Source organism: Psammomys obesus, unplaced genomic scaffold (assembly GCF_907164565.1).
Source record: "Psammomys obesus unplaced genomic scaffold, mPsaObe1.curated_primary_1811, whole genome shotgun sequence".
In the NCBI taxonomy this organism is placed as follows: domain Eukaryota; kingdom Metazoa; phylum Chordata; class Mammalia; order Rodentia; family Muridae; genus Psammomys; species Psammomys obesus.
In genome coordinates, this window is record NW_026596149.1 from 7037418 (window position 1) to 7055528 (window position 18111).

Genomic DNA, 18111 nt, shown 5'->3' on the forward strand with positions numbered 1-18111 from the left:
TAAACAAACCCAAAAAACAATGAAACCACGTGCCTGGTGTCCCTAGGTCAGCAACTGTCATCTCTTTATCCTGTATCAACCCTTCTGGGCTTATGGCTAGTATAAAATAATAACATAAAATAAAATACTACTTTGAATAGAATACAAAGCAAAATTAAAGTTGATGGAAATAAAATAACTTTTTATAGATATTTGTCTTTTAAATGTGTTTTATATCAAGAAAAAAATATATCTTTTGGCTACCCAGAATACACAGAACTAATAAGACTGAACGTTATCCTAGGACATCAAAGCCTTCTTTGTGATACTGACATCCCATTTGTTCTATACACTTTCTCCATTGCACATCCATGCAGCAGGTCCTCTATTGATACCACTCAAGTGGAGGATACTATTGTTGGACCCAGGGAGCACATACCCCTAAGAAAAACTGTGACTGACTTAGAAAATGTCACTCTTACTACAAAAGACAATGCTTCACCAGTTGAAAATTGGTGTGCCTTTCTTTAAAACTTCACTTTTTCAGACAAAAAGATTTCTCATTCATAATATTAGAAATCTGTAAGCCTTGAGTGAAAATCAAATTTCTAAATATTGATATAAGAGAAGCAAATATCTACCTCTATTGAGGGTGAAGACTTGTATCATTATGGACTTGAAGCCTTTTGAAACTTGAGTTTCAAATACTGTTACAAATACATCTACCTCAGTCAAAGCGAGGGAATGGTATCATTACAGACTTGAAGCCTGTGTCATGAATTCAAGCTTATATAATTCAAGCTTTAATAATATGGTTAGGAATTATAAACCCAAAAGTTCAAGTAGCTGAAATTCTCAGAGGTCTGGCTATAGTTTGACATTAGGAAATTTTGCTAAGTTTTACTGACATAGAATATTGGCTTAGTTAGAATGCTGATGTGTGCACTTGTGATCACAAAAAGGTTAGTAGGAAACAATGGTATTACAACTCAGGTAATTCCAGAGCAGTTCTGGACCACCCTGAACTGTCCTCTCTAGTCTAGTTTTCTTTATGGGGTAGCAGAAAACCTGTCCTGGGTAATGTGAAAAAAAAAAACATGCTGTGATAATCCAGCATCCCATGTAAGAGAGGTGGGCAATAAGTAACTTAGGAAGGGCAGTTGATTGCAGAAAAGATGTGCAGAGAAACAGAAATAAAGAAAAGACCCCAGCCTCCTCCTCCTCCTCCTCTGCCCTAGCTCTGTCTCCCAACTGCCCTCCAACCCCATCTAAGACCTACTACACATTTTCTTGCAGATTCTTAAACATGGATTCATGTTCTGGCACTTGATGTGATCTTGCTGGTCCTAGCAACACTGAACTTCCATTTTCAAAGGACTCTGAAGCATACATTACCCACTTTCATTGATTTCCAGCTAAATCAAATTCCACCCTTCTTAACGTTGAGCTTCAGAAGCCTCTATCAGTATCATTTTCACAGCTGGGCACTCCAGCACAAAACATGAGAGCCCGCATCGTCTCTCTTCCACCAAACACATTCATGGTTGAAACTAAATTCTTGTTTTAACCTTTGGGCTTTATAAAGCTAAAGCATTTGCAGTTGGAGAGAACAGGATGCCTACCTCTAGCACTGAATATATATATATATATATATATATATATATATATATATATATATATAATTATGTATACAGTATAGTATTAGCAAATAACTGATAGGGCCAGGGTATGTGCTCAATAGCTGAGTGTTTGCTTACCATGTATGAGGTTGGGTTTGATTCCTAGCAGAAGGAAAAATGGTGAAGGAGAAAGTTAAAGAAGGAAGGGAAAATAAATCAAGAAACAAAACAAGGCAGATAGAGGATAGAAATAAACAGGTTATTTCATGCAAGGAATCCTGGGGCAATGGGAATGCTGCCTGATCTTCTTCCCAAGGTCTAAATACAAACAAATGTCTTCTGCCACAATAGTTCATTTTATCCATGCCAGAATGGGAGCTACGGCATCTGTAAAGGGTGACAGTGGGGTACTCTGTGATAGTGAGTGTGAAAAAAACTGAAGGAGCAGGTTCCACATAAAGCCGACGTCCTACCATCATGCTGTCATGCTGAGTGTTCCAAGTGTATTACAACCAGTTACTCACATTGCAACGGACAAAATCCAAACAGCTTGTCAGCGTCGTAGTTACTGGTGGTTCCACACCAGAGCCATCCATCCGACCGCCCAGCAGTGGTACAGTCTGCATACCACTTGTTTTCAAACTTGAACGGAAATGCGCAGATGGCTCCATTTGCATTGCCCAGTAAGGTGTACATAGCTGGAGGGACATGGGGATTTGCATTTAGAATGTGAGCGACACAAGTCTGCATGCTGACAGAGCATCCTGAACGGGTTAATGTCAGTATTCTCATCTGTGGTACATTTCCTGCTCTGCCTCCTCAGAGTCTTTTGCTGAGCATCTGTTGCAGCATGTGCTTAGGTGCCACCCCTTCCCCACCAGCTGTTGGACTGTACTGGCCCCCTTCTTCTGAGGAAACAGTGGCAATAAGCTCTTGTGACTGAACTTTAGCTTCTGCCTTTCCTCCCAGGCCAAAGAGATGCTCTCCTTTCTCCTGGGTAGAATTACAGAGTTTCAGGAGTTACTCAGCTTGAAAACAACCTTAACAGTATGAGTTTGCTCTAAGTGGGGATCAGGGTTAGCTCTTCTGGACCCATGTAAATGGGGAGGTGGAAGCAGATCCCCAGAGCAGACTGGTTAAGTAGACTCACCAAATCAATGAGCTCAAGTTCAAGTGAGAGACTGACTCAATATATAAGGTGAAGAGTGATGGAAGAAAACACAAGGCACCAACTCTGACACATGGGCACACATAAACATAAATAACATGCACACAAAAGCAAAAAAAAGCCAGAAGTCAAAACACTCAGGCAATATTAAAATCCCCTCTAACTACTGAGCATGTCAGCCTCCACTCCACAATGATGTGTGTGTGGACGGGGTACGGAAACAGCATAGTTCTCTAATCCATATCCTAAAAAGAAACCACTCCAAACCCTTAGACACTCTTTAGAGTCAATACTTTTCTTTTTTTGAATTTACAAAAAGCTATTTATTTATGAGACACTGATGCATTCATTACTTAGCCCACAGTGCCCTCAAACTTAATCCTCTAGGCCCAGTTTCTGGCATGCTGCGATTGCAGGCATGGGCTACCATGTCCAACAACTTTTTTTACTGGGTTTTGTTTCTTTCCCTTCTCTTTTACCCTTTATACTTATTTCATCTGGACTTGTTCTTAATGACTCAAAGAGTACTTCTTACCCAGCTATTAATAAAACTATAATGCTGCTCTAGCTTTAGTTCTGCTAAGTTATAGGTCAAACCTTTTCTGAAACTTTATCTAGTGAAGTGGGTAGAGCACTGTGGGTCAGGATGCATGTGAGGAAGTGAGAGGACGACCTGTCTGGCAGGGTCTCTCCTTCCACCATGGCAGTTTCAGAAACTGAAGTCAGTCATCAGGCTTGGCAGCAAGTGTCTTTACAACTGGGCCAACTCAGCAGCACAGGAACAACTCTCACATCTTAAGTCTGTATGAGGAACATGCTGGATTCAGTAAGAATTGGGCCAAGTCTTAGTGCCAAGGTTGCCTGCTCCTTCCCATCAAGAAAATCATGGGAACCAGCACAGGCCAGTTGTACTCTTCAATAAGTTAGACAACACAGCCTCCTACTGGGTCTACAGATGCCAATCAGCGGTGGCTCTTTCAGGGAAAAAAAATTCATTCAAAAATAGGAACAGAAGCGGTCCATAAAATCAAACTTTGCCCTTCCCACCTCATGAAAGAAGCACAAAAAATGACATCAAATTGCTGTTCCTTCTTAAGAGCTCAGACTTCCAGATAACCCTTTAGAGCATCCAAATCAACACCAGTCCTGACACTGAGATCAACCAGTTTTCCAATGAGATGGTGCCTTCTGTTCTAACTATATTGCACTAAAGGAACTAAAAGGTTCCTCTAGGGCTGAAAAAAATGGCTCAGTGATTAAGAGCAGGTAGTGTTCTCGCAGAGAACGCCAAGAATTTGTGTCAGGTGGCTTACATCCACATTTAACCCAGGTCCAAGGGATCAGATACCCTCTTCAAGACAGGTATTGCACTTACAGCCACACACAAACTCTTAGTCTTTCAGTCTCTCTCTCCCTCTCTCTCACACACACAATTTAATTTTTTTTAATTAAAGTCATTTGGAGGGGTTAGGCCCTTCTGCAGGATTATTTTTAAGTACTGAAAGACTGTCAAAGTGTTGGCACAATGTCAACGGTGGGACATCTTCAAAACCACCACCCAATTCTTCATCAAAATAATACAAAGACTCTTGTGTCCTCCTCATGCACTACTTAAGAATCTAAGTGGGGGGTAAAGCCTGCAATCTATACAGTTAAACAAGTTTACCAGGTGTTTATGAAGCACATTAAAATGTGCTGATCGCTACCCTAAGTACCATGCATGTTTCTCTGAAAGTAAATGGCAGAACAGAAAGATGGGGACCTACTACTGTATTTTAAAATAAAATAAGGCAAGTCTTGGGGTACGGGCCTGTAATCCCAGCTTCTCAGGAGACTGAGGCAAAAAGACTTCAGGTTTAATGGTTATCTGAGCTGCAGAGTGAGTGCATGGCCAGCCTGGACAAGCTGGTGACCCTGCCTCAAAACCAAAAGTAAAACTTCAAAGGACTGAGGATATAGCTCAGTGGGGGGGCACACACCCAGGACGTGTGCAGCCTTAGGTTCAACCCTGGTGCTGTGGGGGAAACAGTAAACTCGTAAGTCCATCGAGATGAGCTCTAACACTACTGTCCCCAAACTGAAGTCCTCAACTTGACAACTGTCCTCTTGTCAGAATTCCACACTGTCAAGTTTGAGTGATCTTGTCTTGCAATTTGGGTTTTCTACTGGGTTTCCCCTGGAAGGCGGCGTTACCTGGGTTGCCTTTCTTGGAATTTCTAAGTTTATATCATGTTCTATAAATGCCTGAAAATAACTCTTCTCTGAACTTTCCTCTCACCTACTTCAATTTTTACTCTCCTCTTTAGGACAGAAGACAGGAAGCAGACAAACAACCTCTCTACAGGGAACTGGGACCCTGACCCTGACCTGCCTTACTACAAAGGCAGGGCTCAACCCATCTCCACAGCCTCAGCAACAAAGTAACTTTAGAAGAGGTTTTCCCGAAGGCCGTTGTCTTCCTCTGCCCTTGAGGTTGTTCTACATAACGCCTCATGATAGCAAAATATTCAAATGTGAAATGAGGTTGCAGCATCGTCTGACTCAGAAGAACAGGCTTTAGGATCTTTGTACTTGTCTTGTTTTGATGTCTGATTCCAAGCAAATGAAATCTGACCAAGACAGGGAGCTGCTAAACACTCTGATTTTATTTCCCCTTCCAAGGCTTAAGGAATCAACGTCAAACAAAAGCAACTTTCCTTCATGCTCAGGCTGCCCCTTCCTAAGACAGGCGACTAAATACTTGGTGGGCCAGTTCCTCGGTCAGAATAATCCAGAATGATTATCATCTCTAAATATCCTAGAGTGACAGAATAAATCAGAAACAGTCAGAATTTCGTTTCCAGTGATCTGAAGCAAAAAATGTTCTTGGGATCATTTCTCCAGAGCAATCTTAACCTTACCTTTGAGGTTAGAAAAGGCCTGGTTAGAGTTAATGAGACAATCACATAATGTCAAAAGGAGATTTCCGGTCAAAGGTCACAGTGGAATGTTTTGAAAACTACGTTATTACTTAAAAATGAGTAATATAAAGACATTAAAAAGTAGTGTTTACATATGAATTAGCAATGACAAATGGTTATGGGGGGGGGGCCAATTTTTCACACCTGTTCCCCATCATGGCTGACTAGAACACAGAATAACTAAAAAACTCAACGTGATGACTGCCTCTTATGCTGACCACACCAGGACATGTTCATTTCTGTCAGTGTCAAACAAAAAGCTGAGGATAAAAAGAGGAATCTCCCTCAGCTCTTACCTTCGTACCCCCGGGAGCACAAGTCATCTGTGGTTCCGTAGACCTTCCATCTGCTCCACAAACCGGAACCTTTGTAGAGCTTGATGTTCTTCTCCTGTCTGTTGCCATAATTAAAATACAACTCCACGCCCCTGAGGCCAAAGAGCGTGTCGTTTTTGCACTCCCACTTCTGCAGCTCGCTCTTGGCGTCGCAGTCGTAGAGCGTGACGGAGGCCCAGTCGCTCTTCGACGGAACCCCCAGGCATAGTTTGAAAGCGACGCTCATAACCTGCCATTGTGACACCCAGCGGAACTTCTGGGATTCGGCGTCCGGGTTGCAGCTTGCTGTCTGAACTGCGGTGGCGCTGACAGCATCCACGCAGCGCTTGTGATCTTCATTATATATTAAAAACTGCCTCGCGTCTGTGCGGAAAACAAAGAAAACATGCTTAAGTGTGCTCACGTTACAAAGGCAGTATTTTAGGATAGAAGTTCCCAGACTTCTAGTTCCTCCAAAGAGGTATAACTCCGGGAAAACTGTGCCTTGGAGTGCTTATTTCTCTCTTGGAAGCTGCAGGAAAAGCAGGGCACTGGGGATTGAACTAAAACAGTAGGTGTAGCTTTGGCTCATCTTACATAGCTGATCTGCAGTCATATGGGACTTCTTTGGGTGAAAAAAAAAACAAGAAAAATGAATTTAGTAAACATAAATTCCCCTCTGTGTGAATTCAGTCAAGATGTGTCTTTTCCTGTTTGCTTTTAAAGACTACGCAAGGAAAACAAATGGTTAAGTTTTGGCAGAAACGTACACTGCCCACTTCTTGTGACATTCTCCTAAATTTCTGTCTACTTTGTATGGTTCTTTCCAAATGAGCTGGTAGGTTGTAGGTTTCTGAGAATTTGAATAAATCATCTTGCCTGTTCTTAATCAAAATTATTCTGGGGTTGAAGACAGGAGAGCGAGCGAGAGAGCAGCGGTCAGGAGAGGCCTTCCCTATTTCCCATTTTCAAAGGAGCAGCTCTACCTGCTGTTCTCGGCTCCCAGTGCAGCCGGCATCCCCTGCACTCCGAAGTCTAGGACCTCCGACTTAAAGGAGGCCATAATCAGTCACGGCCTCAAAAGGTGCTTGTCTCCTGACACATTTGCTTCTCTCTCCCCGTATCCATCATGTCCACAATGGAGAAGACCCTCGCCCTCTTCTCACCCCAATAGGTGAATCTTGCCACTCTTTCTGGTGAGTTTTATGTTATCCACTTGAACTCCGGTGGTTTCCTGGAACCAGAACTCCATAAAGCCTACTATTTGCTTCTTTGAGTTGACAACTATCCCCTACACACACCACACCTGACGAGGTCACATGTGAAACTCAACTCCTTCCCACACCTGGCCTCCCTTTGTTGCTGCCCCAAGATAAGTTACTTTCTTCCTTAACAAAAATGCTATTTTAGCCTCCTCTAGTTTGAAAATAAAGCAGTCTAAGGTTCTCCCATTTGACTTAGCTCTTTCCCTGGAGTCTTCCTAGCTAGTGTCCCCCTCCACTCTTCAGAGAGCTTGTGTAGGATAATCTCAGCACATCCATCTTTCACTTCAGATTCCAGCCATTTTGGTTTGACTATTGGCAGCCCTTACTAAAGGCCTTTATTAAAAGAAAAAGCGAAGCAGGAGGCAGCCACTTACTGATGGTAAAGGACAGGAAAGTCTGTACATGGAGCACAGCCTCCCTTCAGAGATCTTTACTTTTATTTTACGTGCCTGATTCTGATCTGTAGTTCATTTTAATTTCACTGTAGTCACAATACAGCTTGAATGAGCTGCCTTAGGTTTCCGTAGCTGTAATAAAACACCATAGCCAAAAGAAACGGGGTGAGGAAAAGGCTGACTGAAGCTTACAACCCTTGGGTCACCCTCCATCATCCAGGGAAAACAAGGCAGGAATCAGAACGGAGAAAATGAAAGCACACTGCTTACTGACTTGGCTCCCTTTGACTTGTTTTTCCTGCTTTGTAGAACCCATGACTCCCTGCCCAGGGGTAGTATAGCCCCAGTGTCTCCTAACACTCATTAATCAAGAAAATGCCCTACAGAGTTGTTTACAATCTGATGGAAGCAATTCCTAAATTGAGGTTCCTCTTTTGAAATAATTCTAGCCTGTGTCAAGGTGACAAGAAGGAAAGGAAAAAGGAAAAAGGAAAAAGGAAAGGAAAGGGGAAAGGGGAAAGGGCAAGGGCAAGGGCAAGGGCAAGGGCAAGGGAAAGAATGGAAAGGGAAAGAAAGGAAAGGAAAGGAAAGGAAAGGAAAGGAAAGGAAAGGAAAGGAAAGGAAAGGAAAGGAAAGGAAAGGAAAAAGGAAAGGAAAGGGAGAGAGAGAAGCAAACCAGGCCATGAACCAACATCCACTCTTTTTTTTCTCAATTAGGCACCATTATGCACCCAGATCCACAAACCTAAATCCAGTTGTCACCCTAGAATCCCAGCTTGCCCTCTCTCTCCCACATCCATCTCTCTGGATTGTTTGCCTGCAGAACTGAAACATACATTTCCTCCTCCAATATCTTCTCTCCAATGTCACGGTCACCGTCTATTCCATGGTCTATTCCACTCTCAACTCTTTCTGAAATAAAATCACTGGTAACTCCTGATGACCCAGTTTCCTTTGAGGAGATGATCCAGACTTGTCTTTATACTGCAAAGCCCCCACATAACTGTTGCATTCTCTGACCCACGGGAAGGAGTAAGATTCTTTGTATCCTTGCTCTCTCTTTGCTGGATTGCCCTATGTGCCTTATTCTAGTTGAATGCATATTGCTCAATAAGATGGTTTTGTTGCTTTCCTATCCTAAGGAGTTGGAGGAAACTTTGTTTCTAATTAAAAAGATTGTTTTCTAACTGCAGAAATCCTTCAAAACTGGAACCAAGGACGCAGGAGGAAAACATCTGGACTTGTGCACGCCATTCAACCCCGACACCTGTCACTCTTGCTCCTCATCATTCAGCCCCTTACTCCTCACCTCTGCTCCCACCCTGACTTACCAACCCCAGCTCTGGCCCTTTCTGTGTCTCGGCACTCCTGGCCGCTTTTGTTTTTAGCCATTTCACAGTCCTAGCTCAAGCATCAGCCCCTCCACTCGCTTTACTCCTCTCTTTTCACAACCATCTTGACATGTATGTTCCTTTTATTTGGGAGTTTTATGGGGAGTTGGGATTTTTGAGACAGGCTAGCTGTGAATTCTCTATGGTGCTGAGACTGGTTTTGAACTCTTGATCCTCCTGCCTCTATCTTCCAAGCACTGAAGTAACAGGCATGTACCACCAAACCTTGTTTACTTATCCTTATTGTGTCTCTTTTTGCCATAATATAAACTGCATGAAATGGACCTGACCTCTCTGGTTCAATACTATCACCTTTCCTCAGAAAGTGTAAATAATCTTTCAATAAATATTAGTTGAATAATAACTAGAGCATTTTCACTCAGACAAGTTATTTATTCAGCAGTGGTGGCTTCATGATTATGGGACTATTTTAAATTAGTGTTTACCCTGCAAGCTCATATTTCCCCAGACACATCTGTAAGCCGAGGGACTTCTGAGGAGAGTGCTGGCTGAGAGGATACTAAAATACACACTTATCTGTGCTTGTTTCCTGTGCTCCTCCTCTGCCGCTAGATGCAGAACGTGATCCCACTGCCCTTGGACAATGCAAGGAAATGCAGTGTTATCACAACATGCTGACAGAAACACAGTTTATTCTACCAATGGCCAGGGCAGAGCTTCTCCTTCACCGCTGTCTCTGTCAAATGCACGTGGTTTAAAAAGTCATTCATCTTCCTCCAAAAAGGCATTTAAGATCTTCACCAAGAGACAGACTGTGGCATCACCACCATTTCTAAGCATTCCAGTGGACACATTTGTGAACGTTCTAATGCTTGTGCATACAAGTTATGCTTTGTAACAGAAATCCTACAAGGCTGAACTCATGGAACAGACAGCCAGCCATGTTCATGTTCATTTCTCAGCGGTCTCACTGTGGACAGGGATATCTGAAGACTTTCTATAATACTTATGTACTAGAAACTTGTAAAGGAAACACTCCTTTCATCTGCCTCTTTCTTATCTCATACCTACTTTTCAATAGACACTTGGTAAACGTCTCCTGTGCTGAGTGCTGGATGTTCTGGTGACAATATGAAGAATCCAAAGATACTCATTCCCTCCCCACGTCAAGGACACATGTTGCTGTGATTATTTCAAGGTCCCAAAACAAACAAACAAACAAATGAATGTACAAATATATTTTTAAGCAGTGGTAAGTTTCAATTCAATAACTCAGAAATTAATAATAATAACAATAATACAATAATAATAAAAGACGAGCAAAGTGGGCAAAGGTGTCTGTATCTAATCCTGACAATCTGAGTTTGATCCCTGGGTCCCACATGATGGAAGGAGAGAATAAACTCCCACAACTTGTCCTCTGATCTCAACCTAAATTCCAGGGTGAGCATGAGCACGGCTGAAGATTAAGCATCCACTAAGGTGAGAGTTTTCTTCTAGACATGTTTCAAAATTACTCCGTAACATTAAGCAAAGAAATTAATTTCAAAACTCTACCAGCAAAGAAATGCAGTCACAAAGGGGGACCATTCAGAAATAGAAATATAATACGCTATATTTCCTAATACACTTGTAGATTTTTCTATGCTGTCAAATAAACTACTGACAGTAAAACACAGGACAGTAACATCTGGAAGATAGAGGAGTTGAACTAAAAGAGGATAGAAACGCCCTTGTAATCAGAACTGTGGGAACCTTATTATTTCTCAACTTCTGCCACATCCCTGCAGTGGCTCCAGTCCCAAATGTCATCTCCACCTAGGGACATTTCCTGACAGGAGTCTGCCTACAGGGACGATTTGGTGAGTAAGAGAAGTCAGCTCCCCTGTGACTCATGGGGAGGAACAGACACGCCAGTGCCATGGAGTCAGCAGGGGAGGGGGGGCACCTATTCCAGTGTTACCCACATCTCCACTGCAAATCTGAACCTCTCACCGTGGTCAGTGGCATAATTACACGTTTCCTTCCAATTCACTTCCCCATTCGCCCAGCAGTGCTTCCCGGGATGGCTTGCCACTACAAGCACACATGTCCCGTGTCACCTTCTGCAAGAATCCAGACTGAAGATACAGTGTGTGTGTGCACACGCGTGCGTACATGTGTGTGTTAACTGCAGTAAACACCATTTAAACCTAAAATGCTCTATCGCCTCCCAGCACTAAAATTAAGTGGGAAATACTTATCATGCACCTCAAATACACAAAACGCTGTGCTGGAAGTGGGGTGAGGGCAATGGCTGAGGCTTAACAACACTGAATGAAAGACTGGAGGAAATCTTAAGAGTTACTTTATTCTTCACTTTGTTCCTTTATTCATCCATTGGAAAGTCAGAAAAGTTAACAATTTATGTCACTCCATGTGGTCACTTGGGGATGCATAAATAACGGCACCAAAATGGGTTCTAAGCTCAAAAGAAAAAAAAAAGAGGCATGAAATTCTTCAATATACCCTTCATTTCCCTAAAAGTATGTGTTCTACAACTTCCTTGTCACTCCCATCTTGGAGGAAGGAGCCTCCTCCACTGCTCTGCTATCCAAGATCTTCCCCCTGTGTCCTGAAGTTTTCCCTTCATGCTTTGCCTCTCCTGTCTTCTAAGCCACCCACTTCCCAGCAGCAGCCTCCTCCCCAGTCTGGGGAGGACAAAGGCCTCCAGGTAAGAAAGCTATTCTACATACTGTTTTCTCCTACATACCCTCATGCTAACAGATTCATCCTGTAGATTCATCAACCAGCACATAACCAGAGCATTAGCAGCAGATAGTGAGAGTCCCTGGCTCACTGGATGTGGCTGTGCTAAGTTTCTTAGTTTTCTGTGCTTTCAATCTATAAATCAACAATGAACCATAGGACCTACGATGTCTGTAAGAATGAAATGTGACCATCTAAAGTGCCTACAACAGTGACTGATGCAGAAATGACTCCGTAAACATTTGCTATTCTTATCAGAAGAAAATAGGCTTGGATGGGGTTGTGAGATAGCTCAGAACAGGATGAAACTGGACACAAAAAAAAGAGCTGATGAAGCAGCCAGGCAGAGGGACAGCAGAACAGCAGAGACGATGGAGAAGCTTTGAGGAGGTCATATGGTACACAAGGGATGTTGTGAGGGTCTGTGACTTCCTGTGTTGCCTTAAACTCATCCTTTCAACCTCAGTATCTCCATCTTTAAAGTGGGGATAATATTCCTTGACAGTCACTGGGAAACTCTCAATTGATGTGTTGTAGGTAAAGCACCAAGCATATTATTTTCCTACAGGAAACACTTCATAAAGAAACGCTGATTCCTTCCCTCTCCTCTCTTGAGAAGAAAGAAAAATGATGAAAATCCAAATATCTAAGTTTACCTTTTAATGTACTGTTATTTTGAATCCCACATTCCTTTCTGATCAGACCAGGCAAGCTAATAAATGATGTCACCTCTCAGCCTCAACGCCAGAAAGCCATACTCAGGAGCTGGATGTCGCAGGCTCATTGCCTTCTGAGACCCACTTACTCATCAAAGCCTAATTGTTTTCCACGTGGTAAAGCACGCCGTCACTCTACTCTCGGCTCTGAATGAAACTATGACCTCCAGGTCCTCATGTTGGCTACATTAGTTGCGCCCGTGTGTGTGCATATTTTATATGTAACACATAGATTAAATTTAAACTTGAGGGGTTGACCTGATAATTCAGTGGGATAATGCATAAGCTTCCAAGTCTGAAGTCCTGAGTTTAATCCCGGGGACCCCAAAGGGTGGAAGGAATGAACTAAATCCTAAAACTTATCTTTTGACTTTTACATGAATGCCATAAAATGCAATACCAGGCACCCACATAGACATACTACATTCATTAAAATGTAATAAAACTTATGTTTAACTAAAAATTAGGTGTCTGTTCCCAGGGTTACAGGAAATCAGGATTTCCAACAGGAAGTCTAAGAAATCTGTGGAAAGAAGTATAGTAACAAGCAAATAGAAACATGAAGAATGATGCTGGTTTTCTTTTTCCTGCATGACTATTTTTCCTGTCTGTGTGAGGAAGTTGGCTCTCTTGGAACTGGAGTTACAGACAGTTGTGAGCTGTCACATGGGTGCTGGAAATTGAACCTGGGTCCTCTGGAACAACGGCCAGTACTCTTAACTGCTGAGCCATCTCTCCAGCCTGGTTTTCTTTTCACTGAGTTGAGTTCAAGTAAATAAATTTGAGCATCCATATTGTAAGATATGTATTTAAGGGAAATGAAAGTTTGCCAAGAGTGACTGTGAGAATGGGCACTACAATATAACAAGGCAATTGTAATAATTCTCTTCGGAGCGCTGGATGAAGAAACTGAAATAGGCCACACATCAGGGCGAACACTCAAGCGTGATGTCTGCACCAGAATCACAACTTAGCTGCACTGAGCTCCCCACATGCTACAACAGGATGATCTAAGTCAATCAACATGGCTTTTATATTATGGCAAGCAACCAAAGAGGGGCTGGAAGAGCAAGAGTTAAAAGTGGGCAGCCTCCTGACTTGGCTTCCACCTGCCGAACACTGGCCTTCCAGGCATTTGGCTGCCCGCGTCTATTGCCATCATTGGAATGTATCATTTCTAAAGCGGCACTTGTGCTAATGACTCGTGATCCTGAGGCTTTTCTCTTACACCATGACTTCCCCTCATTTTGGTAGCTTGGGCTTCCCATCATGTGACACCCTGCTTCACTGTGTCCTGAGATCTAGGAAGGTGTCCTGCTGCCTTGTGGCACCAGCTAGCTAGAGTCTGTTGCTTGCTTCTTATCCCAGTTCTGCTTACATGGCCTCAGGATGGTTGCTGGAAGTGAACCATGATGGGAATATTTACACCATGGGGGAAAAACTCAGCAAATGCTGTGGATCAGCTTCTGTTTTCTGTTTTGCTTTTTCCTGCGAACAAGTTGTTCAGTCTACTAGCACACAATTGCTCATGAGCCAAACCCACCAAACTGCTTACTCCAAGTTCAGTGTCCAAGAGAGCTCATTGGTTATAACTCCCTCTTACATACTGATGCTTCAACACTGGCAATAATGCTTGAGAGATAGCAAGCGGTCAGGAGAGCAAGGAGGATAAGGAGGGCCCTCTAATTAAGCTCCCTAGACTCTCCAGGCAGAGCTAACGCATCCATGGTAACAGCACACACATGCATAAAGCGATGTTGAGGTGGAACGCTCCCTTGATGGTGAAGAAAAGGTGTGGGTTCTCAGGAAGCAAGGGACCTTCCTGTTGTGAGCTGACGGGAAACTAGAAAAGGGGTCCTGAGAACTCGGGTGTCCTTTAACCAACTGCTGACTAAACAAGCGTTCTGACTTTACCCTTGGGACCAACAGAAGTTTAGAGTAAGCACAGCAGACTCTCAGGGTGGAAATGCTCAACATGTAAAGGAGCTTGCTGCCAGGACTAACAACTGTTTTGATCCTTGGAACCCATGTAGTGGGATGTCTTCTAACCTGCACACAAATTCAACGGCACACTCGTACTGAGATGCAATAAACGTAATAAAACCTTTTTAATTTAAATAAATAGTAAAAAAGAGGCTGGGGTGTGCTTCTACAGTGAAGCACATGCCTAATATCCCCCAGAGAGGTGCTGAAAATCAAAGGATCTTGAGTAACACAAAAAATATCTGACTCTGGCAGGGACTTTCATGTGCCTACTTTTTGTTTGCTTTTCATTTTCTACAGATATCTGAAGGATCTCACACTTCATGTCCCAGTATCTGAGCCTACTGCTTCTGTGCCCAGAGACCTGCAAGACCTCACACTGTGTTCTGGTATCTGTGCTCAAAGAGACCCCAACATCTCACACTGTGTCCCTGTATCTGTGCCCACAAGGAGAAAGGCATTAGAGAGGCATCTCACTATCTCAAAGAGAGAAGCATTCCTAAGAAAAATGAGAAAAACTTTGCAACAGCTCCCTAGAGAACTTTCAGCATCCGTGTCACAGCAGGACAGGGGCTAAGACGAAGGGTACAAACTGTGCCCAGTATGCATTAATTGTCTGAGGGAAATGAAGGGTGATAAGAAGCCAAAATACATTTCAAAATAGACCTGGGGGTGAAAATTCTCCCAAGCTCTCTCATTCTGGTGCTTAAGAGTCCAGCAATGTCTTTGAACGTCTAAGGAGCCCTGACTGGTTCCTACAGACACATCAACCACCCTCAGACTTTAATATCAAACACATCCACTTCTGAGAGTCTGAATCATTTTGAATACAGAAGAGCATGGACTTTCTCCCAGTAAGAATTATGAATGAAAAGCTTCACAGAAAAAAGGGGAGTGAGAATCACAAAGTCCCTCCTCAAGGGCAGTTCCCCTCCTGATCCTTTGCATCTAGGTTGAGGGGCAGTAACTTCTTTTCCCACCAGAGATACTCAGAGGTTCTTTGTAGGTAGTAGGACGGCGATGACATAAGATGAAAACTAGAAGCACAGCAAACCACAAAACAAGAAGCCATTGCACAAACCAGGTAGGAATAACCAGACCCGGAGATGTCCTCAGGAGGAGAGAGGTTCCGGGGGCTTCGGCGTGGGCAACACCCAACACTGGAGGCCAAGCAGCATCGCCTGACTCCCATGCTGGCTGCCAGGCCAAGGCCAGATGCAGGTCAGATGGGGGTCAGGTAAAAAGACACGTGCTGCAAGGACAGTATGCTTACTCCTCTTCCAGATGTGCATAGGACTCAGCATAAACTCCAAACAAAATAGTGTGCATCGTCCCCACCTCAAAACCGACTTACCCAAAAGCTGAACAGCGGCCGGGATGACAGAGATAAAAGCCAGGAGTAGGGGAAGCCTCATGGCCCACAGTGTACCCTGCCCTTCTCCTTATGGAGAGAAGGGAAGAGGAGAAGAGAACGAATACAGTCCGGGCCCCAAGGTTGCCCCTCTGCCTAGTCCAGGGTTCGGGAGCTGCCCAACTGAAAACTAGGGCAAAGGAAGCTGTCCGTTTTAAAGGACTCCTGAATTTAGGAAAACCCTCCAATTGAGAGATATCCTGTCACATGGGGGCGGTTAGAAAAACAGGAATTCAAAGTTACAACTTTGCTTCGTAAGCTAAGGCACAGGGGGAAGGGGAGAGAGGAACATGTGTAGGAGAGGAGTGAGCAGAGGAAGTGGGGAGAAGTGAGGAGCTGGGCTGGGCTTCATCTGTTGGAGAGAGCAGCAACCCAGATGAGCCCATGGTGTACTCCACAGGTGCTGGGCAGGGACTGCAGAGGAGGGCATTATCTGGGTGAGGCAAAGTGAGTCTCCAGGGGACAGCTGTGGAGGCACTCAGAGCATGGAGCCTCAATTCTAAAGAAAGGGCAGACATTCACTAAAGGAGAGAAGCATTTCCTGAAGGTATAAAACTGACTTCCACCTAATCTCTGTGTTCAGGTTTAGAGCCCATGCCTATCCAACCCCCACACACACACCTTGGAAAGAATCAAAGGAATGGTTCACATGGAGCTTTGCTCCTGTCTCTAGAAGGAAAATTAATCCTAAGGCAGGATCTCAGAAAGCCAGAGGGAGAAGGTTCTAGAAGTCTGTCTCTAGACAGCCAAAGGAAACAGTGGCAAAACCTTTGCAATTGGCTTGCTGCCCGGCCTCAACCATCATCGTCCTCTTTGAGTTTGGAAAGGGGACGACTTCTTAATTGCAAAAGAAAACCTGGTTTAATGGAAGTGGGATTCAGTTTTAAAATAATGTTATAGGATCATTCATGAAAACACTGATTGTTTTTTCCAGGAGTACAACAAGAATTAGGAATAGTATGAAATGTATACTGGTGTTTAGATATCCAGAGAAGTCCTGAAACTGGAGCAATGTAAATGTCTCAAAAAGTAGCTTCTGGAAACACCAGAGATAGAAATTTTAAACAAACAGGCTGTCTTCAAGTGAAAAATCTTATGTCTCTTAGTGATTTTCTTTTTAAAAGCCCAAATTTAGGATTCTGAAAAAAGATAGAGGAGAAGGGCCCCATCACTCTTTTTCGTTCTACCAAGGCTTAACTTACAAACAAAATTCTTCCCAAAATGGTGAGACACAAATGTTTCACTTCAGAACATTGCTTGACTGACTTATCAGAAGAACATTGAAACACAGTCTTGTTTGTAGTTCAGGCTGGCCTTGCATCCTTGATACCCTTATTTCAGCTTCCTGAGTGCTAAGATTATAGGTGTTCCTAATCATACCTACTCCTCTCCCAAAATGTTTTCATTAAATTGTGTAACTATCCAAACATAAACCCTAATTTAGATTTATGTTGATTTTGGAGGAAAATAAAATTTAACTGAATTATAGACATCCGTTAAGTCATGGTTTTATTATGTGTGTGTTATGCATGTATTTTTATGAATAAAAATCAGAATCAGTAACAAGACTCATGGATTTGAAATAAAGTGAAGCTCACTGCCTCACAAAGGATTTGGCTCCATAATCTTTATCTTATTTATCAGGTTAGAAGAAGTGAACAAGTCAACACAAATCCATGGTTTTAGGTGATGGTGGAGTAGGAATTTCCATGGGTCAGTCTTTAAAACAATCTTGGTATTGCCAGGAACTGTTCAAAATAGCACTTTTGCACTTCTGGTATCTCTTCAAAAACTTGAGGCATCCAAGTAAGAACTTAGTTAAGAAGTTGGCAAATATCATTGTATTTCAACTCTTCTCACTGAAGGCTTCTGTCCTCTATCCCTCACCTGTCATTCCTCATCATGCATCTGAAGGCAGCTATAAGAGCAAAATCAATATCCCTAGAATGAGTGTGGATATGGACCTTATCCTCTAAATACAGTCTGTGAGGTCTGAGGGGTGGATGGTGCTTTGTAATTACTATAGCAATTCTGTTCTACCTTAAAATAGATGTTGGAGAGTAAAAAGGGAATTTTTCTCTGTTTGTAGATGGCATGACTTTGTATGTAGAAAGTTGTAGAACATCCAGAAAAGTCAAATGTAGCTAATGAGCTCAACAATGTTGCAAGAAACATACAGATATTAATTGCATGTTCATATT

General features: G+C 42.9%; 1 protein-coding gene across 1 annotated transcript in view; it reads right to left on the reverse strand.

Moving 5' to 3' along the window:
• The window catches only part of Mrc1 (mannose receptor C-type 1), an 82075-nt gene extending 66056 nt beyond the window's left edge, over positions 1–16019 (reverse strand). The window contains exons 1-3 of the mRNA XM_055593910.1: positions 15854–16019; positions 6023–6424; positions 2123–2296 (exon numbers count right to left, since the gene is read on the reverse strand). Coding sequence (XP_055449885.1) covers positions 2123–2296; positions 6023–6424; positions 15854–15914 — 637 coding nt within the window. The 5' untranslated portion in view covers positions 15915–16019. The remainder of the gene's footprint in view (positions 1–2122; positions 2297–6022; positions 6425–15853) is intronic.
• Positions 16020–18111: the final 2092 nt, after the last annotated feature.